The sequence below is a fragment of the Astatotilapia calliptera genome, chromosome 14, assembly GCF_964374335.1.
Source record: "Astatotilapia calliptera chromosome 14, fAstCal68.1, whole genome shotgun sequence".
In the NCBI taxonomy this organism is placed as follows: Eukaryota; Metazoa; Chordata; class Actinopteri; order Cichliformes; family Cichlidae; genus Astatotilapia; species Astatotilapia calliptera.
Genome location: NC_137435.1, coordinates 18,523,639 through 18,543,645, shown reverse-complemented (window position 1 = coordinate 18,543,645; position 20,007 = coordinate 18,523,639). Strand labels below are relative to the sequence as shown.

Sequence of the window (20,007 nt, the reverse complement as noted above, 5' to 3'; positions counted from 1 at the left end):
AAATCAGTGACGATACCCAGCCCTACTACAAATGCCACTGCTGTTTAGTTTTCTGTCTTCATTTATGTCGGAACTGGTAGCAGAGCTGTACGTTTTAATTAGTTTAAAAAATCTCTCAGTCAGAACATGGTATGAAATGTTTAGGTGTAAACTAGCGAGCTAACTTCCTGTTAACTTCTAACTCCATTAAATTTAACAAATTCTGTTTTCATGGACGCATGGATGTTAAACTTAATTGTTACACCCGATAAAGCAGCAATGCTGATGATTTAATTAAAGATGAAAGAATTTAGACCGTTTTTAACTCTTAGTGTTTGTTTTACTTTGGGACCTGAAGTTGACGGAGTTTTGGACCCATATTACTCCGCAAAGCTCCTCACTAGGCAGCCGTAATGCTCTGACAATCCATCAAGCAGTGCGGCTTACCAAAGCTGTACTAAAACATTTTTTAACAGATTTCTGCACGCAGAAATCGGTTCGAGGTCAGTAAGCACAACCAGAATTCATACATAAGGAACACTCTCAATTTTTGAGAAAATTAAAGGATTTTTAGTGTGGAAAATACGTTATACAGAAGAAAAGAATATATTGTGATATATATCGTTACCGCACATGCTTCAAATTATATCGCGATATGAATTTTAGGCCATATCGCCCAGCCCTACTGTTGTATTTACTTCTTTTGACATTTTCAGGGAAAAATCTCATCTGACTGATGAGTGACATAACCCCATTTTTGTAGTAAAGCTCTACATGTGTACATTACAGCAGCGGTCCCCAACCTTTTTTGCGCCACGGACAGGTTTATGCCCGATAATATTTTCACGGACCGGCCTTTAAGGTGTCACAGATAAATACAACAAAATAAAACTAGTACCGGTACCGAAAAAAAAGAAGATTTATTCATAACACACGTGAAAAGACCCAGGAAAACCGAGTTAACGATAAAAACAATAACAAAATAACGCTGAAAACCGATAAAAACCTTGAAAACCATACATTTCACACCTGAGCCTTAGCTCTCGCGGCCCGGTACCAAACGACTCACGGACCGGTACCGGTCCGAGGCCCGGGGGTTGAGGACCGCTGCATTACAGAGTCAAATTTCCATTTTTACCAATATGATTATTTATTCATGTATGTATTTATTGGTTATTTGCCTATTTACGTACACTATATTGCCAAAAGTTTTCCCTTGCCTGCCTTCACTTCACATGTGAACTAGAATAACATCCTATTCTTATTCTTCATGGTTTAAATGACATCTACCCATCCTCTGCAGACAACAGTGTCAACTCTCCTGCGAAGGCTTTCCACAAGGAATTTTTTTTTACTATTCTTCTAGAAGCATATTTGTGAGGTCAGACTGTTGTTGGACGAGAAGGCCTTGCTCACAGTGTCTGCTCTAATTTATCCCAAAGGTGTTATATCAGGTTGAGGTCAGGACTGTGTAGGCCAGTCAAGTTCTTCCACACCAAACTCGCTCATCCATGTCTTTATGGTCCTTTCCTTTCTTTGTGCACTGGTGCGCAGTCATGTTGGAAAATCAAGGGGCCACACCCAAAACGTTTCCACAAAGTTAGGAACATGTGCAAAATGTCTTGGTATGCTGAAGATTAAAGTGTTCCTTTCACTAGAACTAAGGGGCCGAGCACAACTCCTGAAAACCAACCCCACACCACACCAACAAACTTTTACTTGGCACAATGCTGTGAGATAGGTACCATTCTCCTGACAACTTCCAAACCCAGACTCCTCCATCAGATTGCCAGACGGGGAAGCATGATTCATCGCTCAAGATAACATGTCTCCATTCCTCTAGAGTCCAGTTTTAACCCAACTGCATCAGACGCTGCATCGCATTTCATAATGTGGATACAGCTGTTCTGATGAGCCCCTTGAGGAGACTGTTGTTGTGATTTAGTTCTATATAAATAAATTGAATTGAGGTAATCTGAAAGCCACATAAAATTTGGAGATCTGTAGCTACTGATTCTGTAGAAATTTGATGATCCCTGCACACTATGCACCTCAGCATCTACTGACCCCGCTCTGTGATTTTGGCTGGCCTACCACTTCATGGCTGAGTTGCTGTTGTTGTTGTCATAATACCAATAAGAGTTGACTTATATTTAGTTGTGAGGAAATTTCTAAACTGGACTTGCTGCACATCCTATCACATTACTATGTTGGAATTTACTGAGCTGCTATGGGCGAAACATTCATTCGAAAATGTTTGTAGACGCTGTCTGCATGCCTAGGTGCTTGATGTAATACACCAGTGATCATTAAAGTGATCCAAAAAACACCTGAATTCAATTATTTGGATGGGCATGAGAATCTTTTTGGAAATTTTCTGATTTACTTTAATGTATCACATTCATCAGCCACTTTTTAAGGTACAGAAGTTCAGCTGCTTGTAATGGGAAATAATCTAATCAGCCATCACATGGGAGCAACTCAATGCATTCAGGGAAGTAGACATGGTCAATACAACCTGCTTTATGTCAAACTGAGCATCAGAATGGGAAAGAAAGCAATTTAAATGATTTGAATGTGGCATGTTTGTTGTTAAAAGTCGAAGCATATCAGAAACTTAAAATACTGGGATTTTTCCACTTGACCATGTGTAGGATTTGCAAAGATCCTAAAAGACAAAGTCAGTTCTATATTTAAAAATCTGCTTAATACCAGAGGTCAGAGGAGAATTGCCAGCCTGCTCCCAGTTTAAGGCAATGGTGTCTCAAATAGACACTCATTACAATCATAGTATGCAGAAGAGCATCTCTGAATGCATAACACATTGAACCTTGAAGCAGATGGGCTACAGAAGCAGAAGAGCACACCAGGTGCCACTCTTGTCTAAAATTATTACCATTCATCAAAGTTGGAAAAATATTGCCTTTTTTTTTAAATTTTTGGTAGGATCAGAATTTGGTGTAAACAACATCATATCAGGAGTTCAGGCTGCTACTGCTGCTGCTGGTGTAATGTTGTGGGGGATGTTTTTGTGGTACTCACTGAGTTTCTTTGTACTACTTCAAGCATACCTGAATACAGTCATGATAAAAGGAAGTCTTGTTTTACATATCAGGACATAATAAACAATTGTCAAGTTCTTATAGAATTCAAATGAGTTGAACACAAACCTAGATGAATTACAACACATAACATATTAGACTGTTTCTTTATTTTTTTTATCTAAAAACTAAGCCAAAATGCAGAAGCATGTTGTGAAAAACTAAGTACGCTCCATGATTCTGTAGCTTGTAGCAGCAATAATTTGCAGTAATCAAATTTTCTGTATGACTTTGGTCTCAGTCTCAGTCTGTCACCCAATGCAGGAGGAATTTCAGCTCTCTCTTATTTACAGTGTTGTTTCAGTTCAATTAGGTTTGCAGGAATTTTTTATTATGCACAGGTTTCAGTCGGGTTGAGTTCTGGACTTTGACTCGGCCATTGTAACATCCTTTTTTACTAATTCTATTGTAGACTCACCGCTGTGCTTGGAATCATTGTCCTGTTGCATGACAATATTTTGGCAAAGCTTTAACTCTCTGACTGATACACTTAGATTTGGCTCTACAATGCTTTTATATACAGAGATGTTCATAGTCAACTCAATGACTGCAAAGTCCCTGGATCCTGTAACTGCAAAACAAGCCCAAGTCACCGTCCATCACTGTGCTTGACACCTGGTATGAGGTGTTTGCGCTGCTGTGTTTATGCTGTGTTTACACCAAATGTGGTGGTGTGTATTAAAGCCAGATTTATAGCCAGATATCTCCACTTTGCTCTTTCCTGCCCAAAGGACATTATTCCAGAAGTCTTGTAGCTCAAAATCTGATCTTATGAATCTTACAATAAGAATCAAGCTGCTTTGCAAGGTAGACACCACAAGTCAAAACATGCACAAAAATTGTTAATTGTAGTAAAGGTGGGAAGAAAAACATTGATGTTCAAAGACATGTAGCACTTCTGTCAGTAAAACACAGATACTGATGCTCCACCCTGCTGAGCAAAAATAGCATTTTTAAAATAATACATTTTCCTTCTTTTTAGTTATAAAACATTAATAAAAGGTAAGAATTAATAAAACAGCACATTATTTTGACTGTCAAAGGAATGACTCATTTAAATCCAAATCAGCTAATCCTTTCTCCAGTTGACAAATGAGAATTCATTTGACTAGTAAATGATGTATTTCATATAACATCCTTATTTCTACTTTTTCCCAGCATTGTAGATTGAAATCAAATGCCAATACCCTCTAAGTGATATGCATATGCATAAGTGGTATGCATAATATGAATTATAGATGATAATTCACCAAAAAAATGAGCTTGGCAAATAAAAATGACACTGCAGTATTACAAGAAAACCCATTATGGGAATGGAAAGTTCTTCAAACAATCTACTAATTTGCAAACAAAGATGCAGTCAATTAATTTCAATAATGAAGTGAAGTGCAGGATTTAAGGAGAAACAAATAAACCCATCATTAAAATTCAATAATATAATAGCACTGTTGTGTGTTGCTGATGGACAACATTAGTAAACTTGTCATAATTTCAATCTTTTTATTGCCTACATTTTTCATTTGTTGCCAGAAGCATAATGCCATTGGGTTAATCATCCCATTCCCATTCTCATGAATGAAATATTTCTGAACATGCTGAGGTAATATCTTCAAATTTGGCACAAATGACTCAAAATGAACAGATTTGAATAAAGTAAAGACCTCATAACACAACGTTTTCAACTGAATACACTTATAATGACAAAAATCTATATAAATATTTCACAGCATAAAATGATGATGTGTCATAATTTAACTTCAAAAGATTAAAGTCATCTTCACTTTAACAGAAAAATGCAAACGGTGGGATAACTGAGAAGGACAGATCGATGTTTCCTGACAGGGGATCACGCCAGTTTTGGCACACATGCATTTATTATGACTGTCTTGTAAAAAGCTGTTTAATATCCACAAAAGGTGTTTCGCTACATAGACTGAACAGACCTCAGTTGCAGCCACAAGGACATGAAATGGCTTTCAGCTCTTGTAGGCCTTTTAAATTTTAACACTAAAATTTGTTCGCAGCTCTAGCAGGACGGGAACTTGCACGGGTGTGTTGGAGTAGCTTTGACTGAAAAATAAAAGTCAAGTGCAAGGAGCAAAAGGATGATAGCAAAGAGAGAAACAGTCAAAATGAAAGCATACTATCATAGTGGTGCTTAGCCACAGTGAAGAGAAACGTCAAGAGTTAAAGGTTGGAAAATTGTGGAAAAGAGAAGAGAGGAGAGGTGAAATCAGTTTTCAGGGCAACAGAAAACTGGCTATAACGACACCAGCAAAAAGTTACAGCTCTTTAATGATGGGAGCTTAGTTTTATGAAGACACATCCACAAGACAAAGATTAATCAGCCAGGCAGGAGTTGCCCCTGAACAAACACATCTCCCTTACCCTTGATAGAGCTGTGGGAGGAAACAGGCAGGCTTCAGTGTCAGACAAGCTGGGCGGCTTCAGACCTGTCACAACATCACTGATGTTGGTTTCATCATGAGCTTAGATCATACAGCTGAGAGCAACGGTGGCATGAATTCAAACAGGTTTCGATCTTGTCTTTGATCAAACGCTTCCTCGAGCTAAAGAGTAGGATACATGGTAAAGAATACTTGTCTTGTCTAAGGAGGATGTCTATATGTTTTTGAAGCTTTTACTTCTTACCACTGTAAGTGGAGAGATAAGATAATCTGTCAAATTTCAACTAGTCACATGTAAAATTCTTCATAAAAAAGAAACTGACATATTATTTGGATTTGGAGCTCTTGCAAAATGTTTATGACAGCAAGAAATCTCTTCATGTGATAGAACGGATGCTTTTTTAATACTTACTCATTCATAATTCAGTCATCCATTCTTTCCTCTTATGTCTCAGTTTTGTTCCTTTGCTTCTCTCTTTGTGTTGCCAAGTTTGAAATGATATGGGAAATTATGCAAGAAGGCTTTAGTGTCGGGTTTGCTTTTTATTGCTGAACACAAACACATTATTTTTGCCAAGAAGCTTCCATTGCTAGCATATTGACTTTTTTCTGTTGACTCTGGCAGTTAACTGTCATTTGTGGATGTTTTCCTCTCCTAGGTGGTGGGAGAGTGGCGCTTTAGCAAGATCCACTGTGACATCTTTGTCACTCTGGATGTGATGATGTGTACAGCCAGCATCCTCAATCTCTGTGCCATCAGCATTGATCGGTGAGTTTGCCACCTCGCAGATTGTTTAGCCTGTTATGATTCCAGCATGGATTTCCGATGGAAATCTTTACCTGCTGAATAATATGAAACAGAAAACTGGTGTCTTTTAACTGCATGACCATCAAAGCACACACAGCTATTAACAAACAAAATGAGATTTTTAAGCCAGGAATACACCATAACAACACATTCAGTTTCTGTTTATCTGCAATACTGATTACCAGCCACCAGATGTTCAGGACAGAAATATGTATGCACATCAATATGGCATATTGATGCAATTTTGGAACTAAAATGAGTGCATTATCCAAGGACCACCTGTAAGACAGGTGCTGTGGAGAGTGAAATCTAATAGCATATTTGTGGGTGCCTGCACACTGTCAGCAGCAACCTTTTCATAGACATATGCCAGGGTTAAAAATTTTAAAAATAGATGAACTTTAGCAAAGGTTTAACTACCGGGTACAAAAATTAGCAAATCACTGAAAAGGATTTCATCTTGAGTAATTAATTGTTAATTGAATATGTAAAAATAAATACATTTTGTAATATAAATATACACCAAATTTAAAAAAAAGAGTTTTAATTAATTAAGTCTTTAAGAAAAAATAAATAAATATTTGCTGAACCCAATTTCTCAAATAAATATTGTTTGAAATAAACATCTTAATGCCTAGTGTGTCATGTTTAATACATATAGTTTTTTTGTGTGGTTTGGGGATTTCTGCATAATCAGTGTAATTTTTAAGTCCTGAAAAACCTAAATAAATTGCACGATGTATTTTTAAGCATTTTTTAATGTCAGATGTAGCAAATTAAAGGACATTTAAATGTAATTTAATCAATTTTATTAAGCAGATTTGTTAGATGGTTCAATAAGCTCAATAAATGGTTCAGAAAATTTGAATTTCCTGGCAGTTATTTCATAGTTCATGCTATAAAGGGTTAAGTCAATGTGATGACTTGTCAGATGGTGTTTTGGGTTAGTTGTTAATTTTTAGTTAACTGCTGAGTAAACCCCAAACACCATTTACAAAAAAGTTGCGATGGACAAGGCCGAGAATCAACACTGGATGCCTGTGATCTTAAGATCCTCAGATGGCAGTGCAATAAAACAGGAATCCTCCTGTCATAAGAATTCCTGCATGGGCTCCGGAACACTTCCAGATAATATTGTCTATAAGTTGTATAAGTTTCATGATCCATAAATGCTGCCATCTTCTGTGACCCAAAGCTCATTTAAAATGGACTGAAGCAAAGAGGGAAACGGTTCTGTGGTCAGACAAATCGAAATTTCTTAAATTTTTTGGAAAATATGAATGCCACATCATCCACACTACAGGAGCGGGAGAGAGACCATCCTTGTTGTTAAGCCTGCATCGCTGATGGTATAGGGGTGCATTAGTGCATGTAGAAATGGCTGATTGCAGGTGTAGAAAGGCACCATCAGTGCAACATATAGAGCAAAACAAACGTCACTTTTTCAGGGACGGCCTTTCATATTTTTGTAGGACAGTGTTAAAAAGCATGCCGCTAATATTACAACAGCATGGCTTTGTTATGTAAGAGTCCGAGTGCTGAAACAGCCTGTCAGCAGACCAGATCTTTCACCAACTGAAAATATTTGGCACATCATGAAACAAAAAATAGGACAAAGAAGTCCAGCAGCAGCCCCCCTCAGTTCCCAGATATTTACAGACTGTTGTTAAATGAATAGAGGACTCTAAATTGTGGTAAACATGGCCCTGTAACGACTTTTTAGAGAACTGCTTCTGCCATAAAATAAAAATCAACCTTTTTTTGTTTTAAAATCATGATTTTTTTTTCTATAATCTGTTGTGAATGGAATATGGGTTTATCAGGTTGTATTTACACTTTGGAGCTGGGGTTATGAATATTAAATCCTGTGATCAAGTTCCAGTAATGCCATGCATGCAGTCTGGCCAGTGTAATGTGTGAATTGTCCCCCTGTAGTCTAGACCTGCCTCACAACACAGGGTGTTTCTTGGAATCCCAAGTATGAAAAAGGCACCACTTAGTTTCTAAATGCTAACATAACATAACACAATGCTAAACTATACTATACTTATTGCGTAAATTTTATTATTTAAAAAAACATATACATTAAATGCAAATTTGTTTTCTGTCTTTCCTTTAAAGTTGTCATCCTGAATCATTAGTCATTTGTTTTTTATGCAATTCACAAACAACATGTTTTCTGTGAGAGAGTGCAGACAAAGCAAACAATCTACATAGTCATTTAGACTGCAGAGCTTGCTGGCTTTTCAACCAAATTAGCTGCAAAAATCCTTAAAATAATCTAAGAGCGGAACACTTTGACTGTGGTTTAGAACTAAACTTGTAGCAAACAGTCAGGTTTATAGAGCATATTTGCTTAAAAAGGTTTTTGCTGCAGCTGAGACCACAGAGAGCAAGGAATGCATCAAAAATATTAACACTAGTGGAAAACTAAAAGAGTGAGCTGAGGGATGCTGAAATGTTCCACAGACCTGAGTCATATTTGAAAGTTTCTTTAGTAGAGGTGGCAACTACATTTACACAGCAGCTTAATAATGCCATTATTAAAGATATTCGATGCATTAATAAAAAGTGCAATTTAAAAATAACAGTGAATAATATCACTTTAGATTAATTACAGTATCTCAATTATAGTAGCTTACAAACATCTAAAAGTACACTGTAAAGCTTTGACTATCAGTATTAAAGCCATGTGATATAATTGTGTAAATCTGAATGCTAAATGATGTACTATAAGCAAGAAAGTTTCAATGAGTATAGGTTATTAAGCATTCATTTTACATAATTCACTCATATATCCTAACTAAGTGTCAGTAGTAAAACAAAGTTTGAATTTTTATGTTACTCACATAAATTGTCCTCCTGTAAAGATGTAAAGATGATCAAAATACCAAAGAGCCTCTCACATGCAAAAAGGGTGTAAAATTAAGATTTAGATGAAAGTATTAAATAAAACAAAAGGCTCAGGTTTGAATATTAAACTGAGCCAGAGGCATTCATAATTCAGATTAATGATTGCATATTACATAGTATGTGTTACAAACAGCATATGCATCAATATTATTTAATAACAACATGAAATATTTTTATAATAAAGAATTAATACAGATTATTTTAACAAAGTCAAAATAGCTTAAACGTAGCACTTCAGTGTTATATTTTTCTAGCATCAGTTTTTAACTATCTGCTCAGATACAGTCTTTCAGAACGCCCATTACGTACACAGTAGTTTGATTCATTGTTTAAATATTGATCGGAACTGCTTAAAATCAATAGTCTCTGTTTAATTCAACATAACAGTGCAAGAACACTGCTTCTTGTCTTGTCAATAAACGTGGATTCTTTAAAAACTAAATTCTCTCATTTTGTTCTGTGATTTAAAAAAAAACTGTTTAACGATAGTGCTGTGATTAAACTTTATGTAATTTTTTGAAACTTACACTTGAAGGCTGTTCATGGGAATATCAAGGATATATTTACCACATTTTCCATCCATCTATTCTCTTCTATCTTCATTTAATTTAATTTAATTCTTTCACGATTAATTTAAAGATACGCTAAAGGAGCATATCCAGTGACACTGATTTATTTCTCCATTTTAAAGAAGTGATCTGCATCCACAGCAAAATTAAATGGGTTCTTCTTTTGCCAGTGTTGCGCCTTTCCACCTATGGTCCTATAATTACACTTTGTAGATATCGCATAGTCTTGCTGACTAGTAAACAAATACAATAATCTCATAACTCCACACAGGCTTTCACTTTAGTGTAGTAATAAATATTCACCTTGGTCACATTTTCAGCTCTTACTGAGGTGAGTGAATTAGAATACAGATGACTTGTATGTGGAGAAAATCTTATTAATCTGAATAATGTGATCGTATATCGCTGTTTTTGTATGTAAATGAATGTTTCAAGCACGCTAGAGAGGAATCTCACCTGAATTTACATTTAGATATCAGTGATATGGCCTGTGCTTGTTTGCCACATATTTGTGAATACCAAATATGTGAATCATTGTGACAGAATCAAGAATCGCTTCACCTGGCTTTGGCATGGTTAAGGATCCACTCACATGATGGCGATTTATTTGCAAAGATTCATATAACAGTCACAGATAAATGTGTTTCCAGCTCTAGGCAGCACAGTAATTTATACATCCAAGGATTGCTTCCTGCTGTGCTAACTTTGTTCTTATTCTCTAATGTGGAGCAAATTGGGGTGTGATGAAATTATGGGGTCTATTTCTGTGTGCAAATGTAAGTATTCACTCTTTTTAGAAGGATGACTAGATTAATTGCAATTGGAGTTGGGGCACCCTCCAACAATGGCCAATCAATTTAACCACTCACTTCCTCTTTAGAAGCAGAAGACTAATGGAACTAAGACAAAACTGCTTATGTGTAGGAGGTAATACGAATGTACGCGTGGACTCCAATCTCCAATTATGCTCGCCAAAAAGCAGGCGGTTTTATGGCTGAAAACACTTCTCTGTAATAATGCTCTCAGTGAGTCATAATATGCAATAGAATAAATTTATTTAGCGTTATTTGAATGTGTTTATATACAGCACGTTGCTTCAATTACTGTGAGAAAAACTAATGTCTGTTTACATAAATGGTTTGCACAATTGCCTAAAACTACAGCTTCCCAGAACAATCTTATTAATGTAATATGAAGCACATGACAAAAAAAAGGTTGGAAGAAAACATGCATCCCATGTCTCCAGGTGTTTGAGCTGCTTTACCTTAGCGCAGGTGCTTATTTAGTGGCTACATATTTTGCTAGAGCTTGATAGTGTCTCACAAGTTTTCAGACTATTGACCTGATGCACACTGGTCCTATTTTTGTGTGTAAGCTTGAAATGACAGGTCTTTTGTACGCAGGCTGCGTGGGTTTCTGCGAGGCTGCCACTGGCACAAATAGCCAAAGGGCTTGATTGATACTAAGTGAGCTATTAATCAAGGGTGTGGTGATTATTACATGTTCACTGAGTGAGTCATATCGCCGTGCTCAATGTTCTAACTACACTGATGAGCGCCATCAACAGCTCAAAAATAGGGGGAGAAAACACTTAAAATGGTTATTATTGTTTGAATGATTCATGTCATGCATGCCAAAAAAAATAATACTAACAACTGTTATTGAACTGTCTGACGCTTCAGCTTCTTTGCAACCACCTTCCTAACCTGTGCTTTCCACCAGCCACCAAAAAAATTGTAAGGTAACGTTACAAAAATCCCCTATGAGCAAGCAGTTGGCTTCTTGCTCATAGGAGGAAAAACTTTTACTGGAAGAAATCTCTGCCAATATCATCGTAAACATTAGATTGGTAGTCAGTAACCACTGATTTTCTGTCACAAAGACACTCAGTCATGCGCTCTTAAAGGCTTTCCCAAGCTGACTTTCTGAGTAAAACACTTCAAAACCAAAAAGAAAATCAATGAATGAGAAAGCTGGGCATTTCCTAGTGATTACTGCAAGCTCACTAATAAGGTTAACTAATGTATCAGGGTTAAATGATAAGGCCTTTCCTGCAAGAGACTGGGGTTAAAACAGCCTTCCTACTAGTATCTCATTTTATTGGAGCTGCAGCTTACAGCACCAGTTTCCACAGGCCAGTCCATCTCGGAAAAGGATTTGATTAAAAATGACAGGCAGCATTTCTTGTTTCACCCTTTTCTGGCTCCATGCTTTCTGTTGTGCTTTGAGCTAAAAATTTCAACTGATGGAGAAAGAGAACTGGAAATAGAAGTGGTGTGATCACTTAATGAAAAAAATACAATAAAATGAAATTTTATTAAAAGCATGTGTGTGTATATAAATATTTCAAACCTGCTTTAATCACTATGTACAACTATAAAAATGTGCCATGTTTTTCACCAATTATAACTATGACAACTATGTTTCCTTTACCCCTTACAGCTACACGGCAGTTGCAATGCCAATGCTGTACAATACCCGCTACAGTTCCAGGAGACGGGTCACGGTGATGATCTCTGTGGTTTGGGTACTGTCTTTCGCCATATCCTGTCCCCTGTTGTTTGGCCTAAATAACACAGGTAAGAGAGAGTACAATACACACATGATCTTCAGTCTGTGAATCAGAAATGCTTTTGTGATGGTGCAAGACAGAGTGATAGCAGAGGTAACAGACGTTTGCCACTGTACTTAAGCAGACCATCTATGTCAGCACCCAGTTACAGCTACAATACTGCACTGTAAATTCACTATGGAGCTATTTGTGCCGGTAAAGAACTCCTTCACACCCGTGTGTATCTACTTTTAGTGAGCCTTTGGCCTTTAGGTTGGTTATTCCAAGGAACAGGGGCTTAAAGGAGGATTACTAGTAAAGCAGTTTTGATTAAGTGCTTTTTGCGAGGCGCCACCTTGTTGTTGACCAACTCCAGTGGCCTGTCACTTTGAAGCTCCGCTCATCCCTTTGAGTCCTTCATTTAATGCTGGTTCAGCTCAGACTCAAACCCTGAGAAATAAACACTGACTGTAGATCGAGTCGGCATATTTTGTAGAAAGCATGAAAGAAGGAATTACAAATTTCAAAAGACATTTAAAAATGGAGAAAAGTGAAGCATCAAATAGCCAGACTTCTAGCCCAGAGTGTGAACTGAGCTTTAAAAACACTGGATCCTACATTTCTCTGATAGCAACTACTGAAGGCTTCCTGCATCTTTCTTGAACCTTGTTAGTGGAAAGATAATTCTATGTATAAAATTGGTGAAGTTCCCCCTAAATAGACTACTTTCTCTAGCCTTCTAGCCACAGCCTTCAGCGTGACAGTTGGACAGGTTTAACTTGAAATGCTGCAATTTTCTTTATAATTATTAGTTTTGGTTTGTCCAAAAAGCTAGAAATACAAGCCCAGAGAAGCATCGCCTCAGTTTCTAAACTAGTTTTTAGAGAATTTTAAAAATGAGGGCAATTCATCTAGTAAATTATTAAAATCTAAACTTAACAAACAACCCTTGCAGAGTCCAAAACTGGGGTGAGATGATCTCTGCATTTGGCTCCACAGCTATAAGGCAGTCCACATGGGCTGTGAGAAGTGGGAGTACGGTTAATGTGAGTGGAGGTGAGGTAGAAAGAGTGCTGTGTAAATAACCTCAGAGTGAGGAGAATGTAGAAGTGGTGACATTTTTGGATCTACTTGCAATCAAAAAGCAATTATTGGTTCAAGCAAATCTAAGGTTCCAAATTCTGGTTTTACAGACTTTTAAAAGTGGAAGTAAAATAAGATTAAACACACACACAGGCACAAAAGCAGCAAGTCTTGGGAGAAAGAGAACACGCAGTCTTAATTCACATTGTGCTTATCTCCACAGCTACTCGTGATGAGTCTCTCTGTGTGATCGCCAATCCAGCCTTTGTGGTGTACTCTTCCATTGTGTCCTTTTATGTACCCTTCATCATCACTCTGCTCGTTTATGTCCAAATTTATGTGGTCCTGAGGAAGCGCAGAAAACGCGTCAACACAAAACCAAAGCAGCTTGTCTCTCAGGCTGCGGACCCTGATATGGCCACCTCACTAAAGGTGAGCTGCTATAGCTGGCTCGTGTTTTTATGGCTTCATTTACACATTTATTTTATCAAAGCTCCTTTATCTCTCTGTACTGTCTTAATATTTTAGAGTAATACATTAAACTAAAAAACATCACAAAAGACATCATTTGCTGTTTGATTTTGTTTGTTTCTTTAGAGAACTGCAATACATTTTTTCAGTCCAGCTATTCTTGTTGGTTTTACAAGCAGACATTGTATTACAGAGCAACACATTATTAAAATAAAAACACAGACTGCGATTGATTTTCTTTGAATACACAATGGATTAAGATAAGGGGTTGAATTGAGCAAGACTCTGCTAGAAAAGGCTTTTTAGCTGTTTTAGTTTTTAACACCTTACATGAAAATAAGATATTTAATATCAGGTTTAATCCAGGACACAAATTTGAATCTTAAATGACACATTTCCCTGTAAAATGTGTCATTTAAAAAGAAAATGTGACATGCAAAACTAATTGTGACGGCCCTCAAATGACCTTTTGCTTTTCTGGGTATTGATTTTCTTGTCATAACTTATTGATGTCTGTACAGAAAGTAAGCAACACTCTCGATCCAGTGCAGTACATTACTCATGTTTATGCATGGCTTCGTGCTGTGGTTTTGGTCAATATATGGCAGCATATTGACAGATAGCTATAATCTTTATGGGGTAACGGAGCATAATTTTTCACTTCTTATCTTAATTATCAAATTAAGGTTGGTGAAATTATTTCACACAACAATATATTACATGGTCACATTGATGGATTGGATTTTCAGCGGGTATAGAAGCTGCAGATCAGAGTGCTGCTAAACAGCCTTTCCGTGCTCAGTGTAGCCTCTTTTGACCGTGTAGGAAGCGGGACCTGTTCCTCCATGCTTAGACGGCCCTTTTGTCAGTTGCTTTGACATTGTACTCTCTCCTTGCCTGACACAGCTGTTTTCATTTCAGGATAAGTGCACTCATCCAGAGGATGTGAGGCTGTGCACCATGATTGTTAAAACTAATGGGAGTTTTCCTGTCAACAAGAAGAAAGTGGTGTGTATACATTTTTGTTCTTTTGTTTTTATGCTTTCCCCTAAAAGTTTAATTGATGGAAGAAAAAAAAAAGTTTTTGCCTGCAGAGATTTCGAAAGATGTCACCTTGAAGTTTTCCCCATCTGCTAGAATAAATGTAATTTTAAAATTCAAAGTTAAATAAAGAAAAGTTTTATACTCGCTACCCCCATCCGAATGAACCTTTACTAAATTTGTCTTCATTCAGATATTCATCAAAGATGTGGTCAATGAGGGAGAAGATCTGGAGCTGGATGAGCTGAATAACAGTGGAAGCAGTGTGAAGCAGAAGCAGCAGATACAAGGTGCTCTTGGAGACACTCCAGCCACGAGCCATCAGCTATTGATGCCCAACAAGGCCAGCGCTAGCCCCATCTCAACACCCCCCACACCCCACAAGGAGGGCCAGAAAGCAGAAAAGAACGGCGATCCTGCCAAGGAGACCTTAGGCGATCCGGCACCCATCGTAGCCAAAGCCTTCCAGACACAGGCCTTACCTAATGGCAAGACTCAGACTTCTGTGAAAACCATGAGCAAGAGAAAGATCTCCCAGCAAAAGGAAAAGAAGGCTACCCAGATGTTAGCCATCGTCCTCGGTAAGTTAGTCCCTTATTATTAGTAGTAATTTTTAAATTATTCATTTGATTTTAAAAGAAGTCATGAAAGTGAATACAAGCTCAATTAAAAGCCGTTTTATGTGATTCTGCACATCAAAGTTGAAGTGACACTAGAAAATTAAGCATTTCTAGAACCAAATGTTATCTTTGAACATGCAAAGGAGCGTGTTCAAAGCGTTTTTTGCAATGTACATATCTTTTTTTTCCCACTGCTCTATCATAGGTATTTGGCTGTCTTTACGTTTGTTTTTGTTTTCATTTCAATCAATTTTTTCAGTAGGACCTAAAAAAAGAGTTTGAAAAACAAGTCAGACAGTGATGCAACAAAAAGAAATTGTACTGATACTTTAGAATCCAACTCCTCAGTAGGGCCACCCATATTTGGGCTTTATTTCCTCATTCTCTGTATCTTATTCTAATACCTAATTTTTTTTTTCTTTCCTCAGGTGTATTCATTATATGCTGGCTGCCGTTTTTCATCACACATATCTTGAACACCCACTGCACCAAATGCAAGGTTCCTGCCGAGATGTATAACGCTTTCACCTGGCTGGGCTATGTGAATAGTGCTGTAAATCCCATCATATACACCACCTTTAATGTTGAGTTCAGAAAGGCATTCATTAAGATCTTGCACTGCTGAGCTGCAACATCACTTATCTGATCAGACTAAAGGAGAGGTGATGAATGAAAGCATATCCTGTGGCAAATACCTCATCCTCTTAAGGAAAATACACCACGTGGGGAAACTACGATCTGTTCATTTAAAGTTAGTTAAGTGACTGAAAAAACAAAACAAAAACTGGCTTTGGCTTTGTCTTCTTGAAAGGCATCTTGGATCTATATGTTAAATTTCGTGTGGAGTCCCGTTCTCCAAATCACTGAATGTAAAACAAGAAATGTCTGTAACGATGACCTGTTTTATGGAGAGAGAAAAAAATGACATTGTTCTCTGACATCATTGTGCTTGTCATGTAAGGAGCCATCTGTGTATACCACACACATGCAAACTGCTATTTATTGTATGTGTACTTTATGTTTTAATCATAGATGTTTTTTGCAAATCTTAAAGATATCGAGTCAGTGTTCATTGCAGTGTTAAAATTGAAAACAATTCACTGATTAGATTCACTGATTGTCTGAAAGACACGGTATAATTTACTTGCTGTATGATGCAGCCATGCCAATATCTGCAATTTAGCAATTTTATAAATAAATATCTATTATAATTACTAATGCTATTATTATTATTATTTGTTGTACATAGTTTTTCTTAATGCATTTATTGTGATTATATGACCGCAATAGAAATGTGATGCATGCTACACTGCTCCTCTACTTGAAATGCATGTTTAACAATAAATTGCAAAAGATCTCCAATAAATGAAGTTAAGATACCGTGTGAAGTGCCACATGAATATCACCGCTCACTGTGTGTATACGAATACACTCATAACTGACTGGTCATTATTCAAAAGCTTCTCTGTTATTCCTAGGACTGATCTGCAGTTTGAGTTGTTTACTGGAAGCAACACCAAGCTCTGCTGCAGAGGCGTTGTTCCATTAAAACTAATGAATGGTATGTGGACTTTGCAGCTTCCAGGTATAATCATGTGGATATGTGCAACCCAGCCCCTGAAGCCTCTCCCTGGGGCCTTTGTTGAGCAAGAATGGGGTGAAACTGAAATAATAGCTACCGCAATACATGTATACAACTATTACAACTACAGTGTTGGAGTTGGAGTGATGATCTCATTTTATATTTACAGTATATACGCACACACAGAGCTACCGGACTGACTCGCTATGTGCCACTGTTTGAATAGCTTCAGTCCTAATGAACAGGTGGGAAAAGGGAGTTCATGTCTGAAGATGAGATCAAAATGAAGCGTAAATAACACTCCAGCTTATTCTTTAGTAATGAACACTGACTGAATTTACTTGTTATTACTGTGTGTTATTCTTTTCATTGTTGTTATTCATGTTTAGTTATTTAAAACACAATTTTGAGATGGTTCGATGCCTCTGTGCATCTGCTACAGATCTCATTTTTGAATATTTCTTTTTCTTTAAAGGGCACGCTGTGTTACGAGTCATTGGGAAACTAAATATTTGTGGGCGCCATGGTTTGCCACTAAACTGTGGTATCTATGTGTGACAAACTGACAAGTGGAAATAAATATTTGAAATAAAGTTTTGTGTGTTGTGCATGGGTAAAAGAGTAAGAATACAGTGTCAATGGATGCATATCACCATGTCTGGGTCAAGAGGGGGATGACATAATTCCTTTGTTGTGGCTGTGAAATGCTCTCTTTACTCTCATGAGTAGCTGACATCATTTATACTTTCGTTCAAGCTCAACATCAGTCTTCGTGATGGCCAAAGATGTTTGAGCATTGCATCATTTCAGAAAAAAAAAGAACAACAAAGGGATGAGCCAGAAACAACATATTAAAGTATTTCTACCGCTGTTAGCAATCCCCAAGTCTGACTAAGGCAACCGAATGAAAAATAGTTGCTGTTCAAGGTAATTCATCACTTGTGTTGAGTGCTGCACTTGCAGTCTGAATACACAATGCTCTGGAAATGCAGCTTTCACCTTTTTTTGTTGTCATGTCATCTCAGAAGACTAAACCTTTCCTTGAAATATATCTGAGCAGCTACAGTGCGGAAAGCAGCGCTAGTAAAGGTGATTATTCATGCTTGATTTTATTCTGAGGAGTTGACATTTAACTGCAGATTGTGCTGGCTTTACATCAATAAACTGGGAGTTAAAATGATACCCAAACACCCTAAAGTATCTAAAATCAATATCTTAAAGAAGAGCCAGGGAAGTGTATCTTAGCCTTATCAAGGGAAACAGATGAGAGCAATTTATTACACCAGCAAAAAACAAAATTATGAAACTGAGTTGTATTTCTATAGGAGTTTGATTATTGAGACGACTGTTTCTTTCTTAATAATTAAGATCTAAGAGCAAATAAGCATACTCCCAAAATGATAAAGGTTCCATATCATAAAATATAAAAACTGTAAAAATATGAAACCCCAGTTAAACATAACCATAATCATCTTCCCTCAATCGTCCCTCTCTTCTGAGGTAAGGTGAAAGCGATGGGGTGGGCATGTTGCTAACGCTACACTGCTTTTTCTAGCATGCAGGCAAAATGTACTGTTGTTGAGTGCAACAGAAAACAGGAATTTTTACTGAGTCTTCATGAGAGTTCGTGTTTTCTCTTAAGTGACTAAAGCTGTCTGTTAAAAACACCACTCCAATGACAAAAACTTAATTTAACATGCAGCTTTGTTAGCTTGCTTTGATTGGTTGATTTATGGTTTTGTGTGATTTTTTTTTTATGTTTCTATAACTTAACGCCAAAGTCACCCAGCTGTGAATTTGTATATGAGGCTATCATTGGCATTTTTATTGATCATATGCCCACAGAACAAAGCTGTAAGACAAATGTTTTGTCAAAAGTTGGTTAGAAACTGTGAAAACCTTTTAAATAAATGTAAATTTAAAACCTGTAAAAAAGGGCTTCTGGTGGTCAGCTTTGGTTTTTGCCTTCTGTGCTTCTCTGCAAACTGAACTCAGCTGGCTCTCTATTAATTTTGTCTTTTGCAAAGATAATGCAATTAATGTTATTATATTTCATAACTGAAGTATTCACTCAGCAGTACTTACATTTTATTCATTAGTTTATCAAACCCTACAGTCACAACAGAATTAAAACTGTGATTGCTGCTCAAGAGTTTGTTACATTTCCTTGTTTCTTTTACAAAAGAGCAGAATCAGTAACGAGGCTGTCAGTTTCAGTGAATACCTTCATTCAGCAGCTGACTTGTGAAATAGTTGGTGATACAACTTAATGGACTTGTGCTAACTATAGGGACTTGAATTTTACTTGCCCCTTGAGAAAAGCTGTTATAGAAGGGCTGTGACTTATGACATAGGTGTGTGTGTGTGTGTGTGTGTGTGTGTGTGTGTGTGTGTGTGTGTGTGTGTGTGTGTGTGTGTGTGTGTGTGTGTGTGTGTGTTCCTGTCTAGCTATCTTTGTGAGGACCGAAATCTGCATTCAACTATACTAGTGAGAACCAACAGTCACTTGTGAGGACATACAAACGGTCCTCACAAATTTGAAGGCATTTAAAGGCATCTTTGAGGCTCAAAATGTGGTTTTAGTGTCAGGGTTACAGTTAGGTTATGGTCAGGTTTAGGTTAAGGGTTAGGGTTAGGCATTCATTTTTTGTGTGTGTGTGTGTGTCTGTCTGTCTGTGTGTGCATGTGTGTGAGAGATCCTCACAAAGAAGCTATGTAAGGCTCATGAGTCCCAGTCGACTGTGTATAAAGGTTTCTTCCTTTAAGTCTTCCATTGGTATTTGTTTATGGATTTTTCTGCCTTTAGCTTTTATCTAATTCAGCCGAAGGACCATTAAGTTCATGGATTCTGTTGAGGCATCCATCTACAATTCACAAAACT

At 37.2% G+C, this 20,007-nt stretch overlaps 1 protein-coding gene across 1 annotated transcript in view; it reads left to right on the top strand.

The window, feature by feature from the left end:
- drd2a (dopamine receptor D2a) overlaps nt 1–16,928 on the top strand; it is a 49,241-nt gene extending 32,313 nt beyond the window's left edge. Inside the window, exons 3-8 of the mRNA XM_026192813.2 lie at nt 6,148–6,257; nt 12,221–12,357; nt 13,636–13,844; nt 14,805–14,891; nt 15,118–15,505; nt 15,973–16,928. Of these exons, the coding sequence (XP_026048598.1) occupies nt 6,148–6,257; nt 12,221–12,357; nt 13,636–13,844; nt 14,805–14,891; nt 15,118–15,505; nt 15,973–16,169 (1,128 nt within the window). The 3' untranslated portion in view covers nt 16,170–16,928. The remainder of the gene's footprint in view (nt 1–6,147; nt 6,258–12,220; nt 12,358–13,635; nt 13,845–14,804; nt 14,892–15,117; nt 15,506–15,972) is intronic.
- The last annotated feature ends 3,079 nt before the right edge of the window (nt 16,929–20,007 follow it).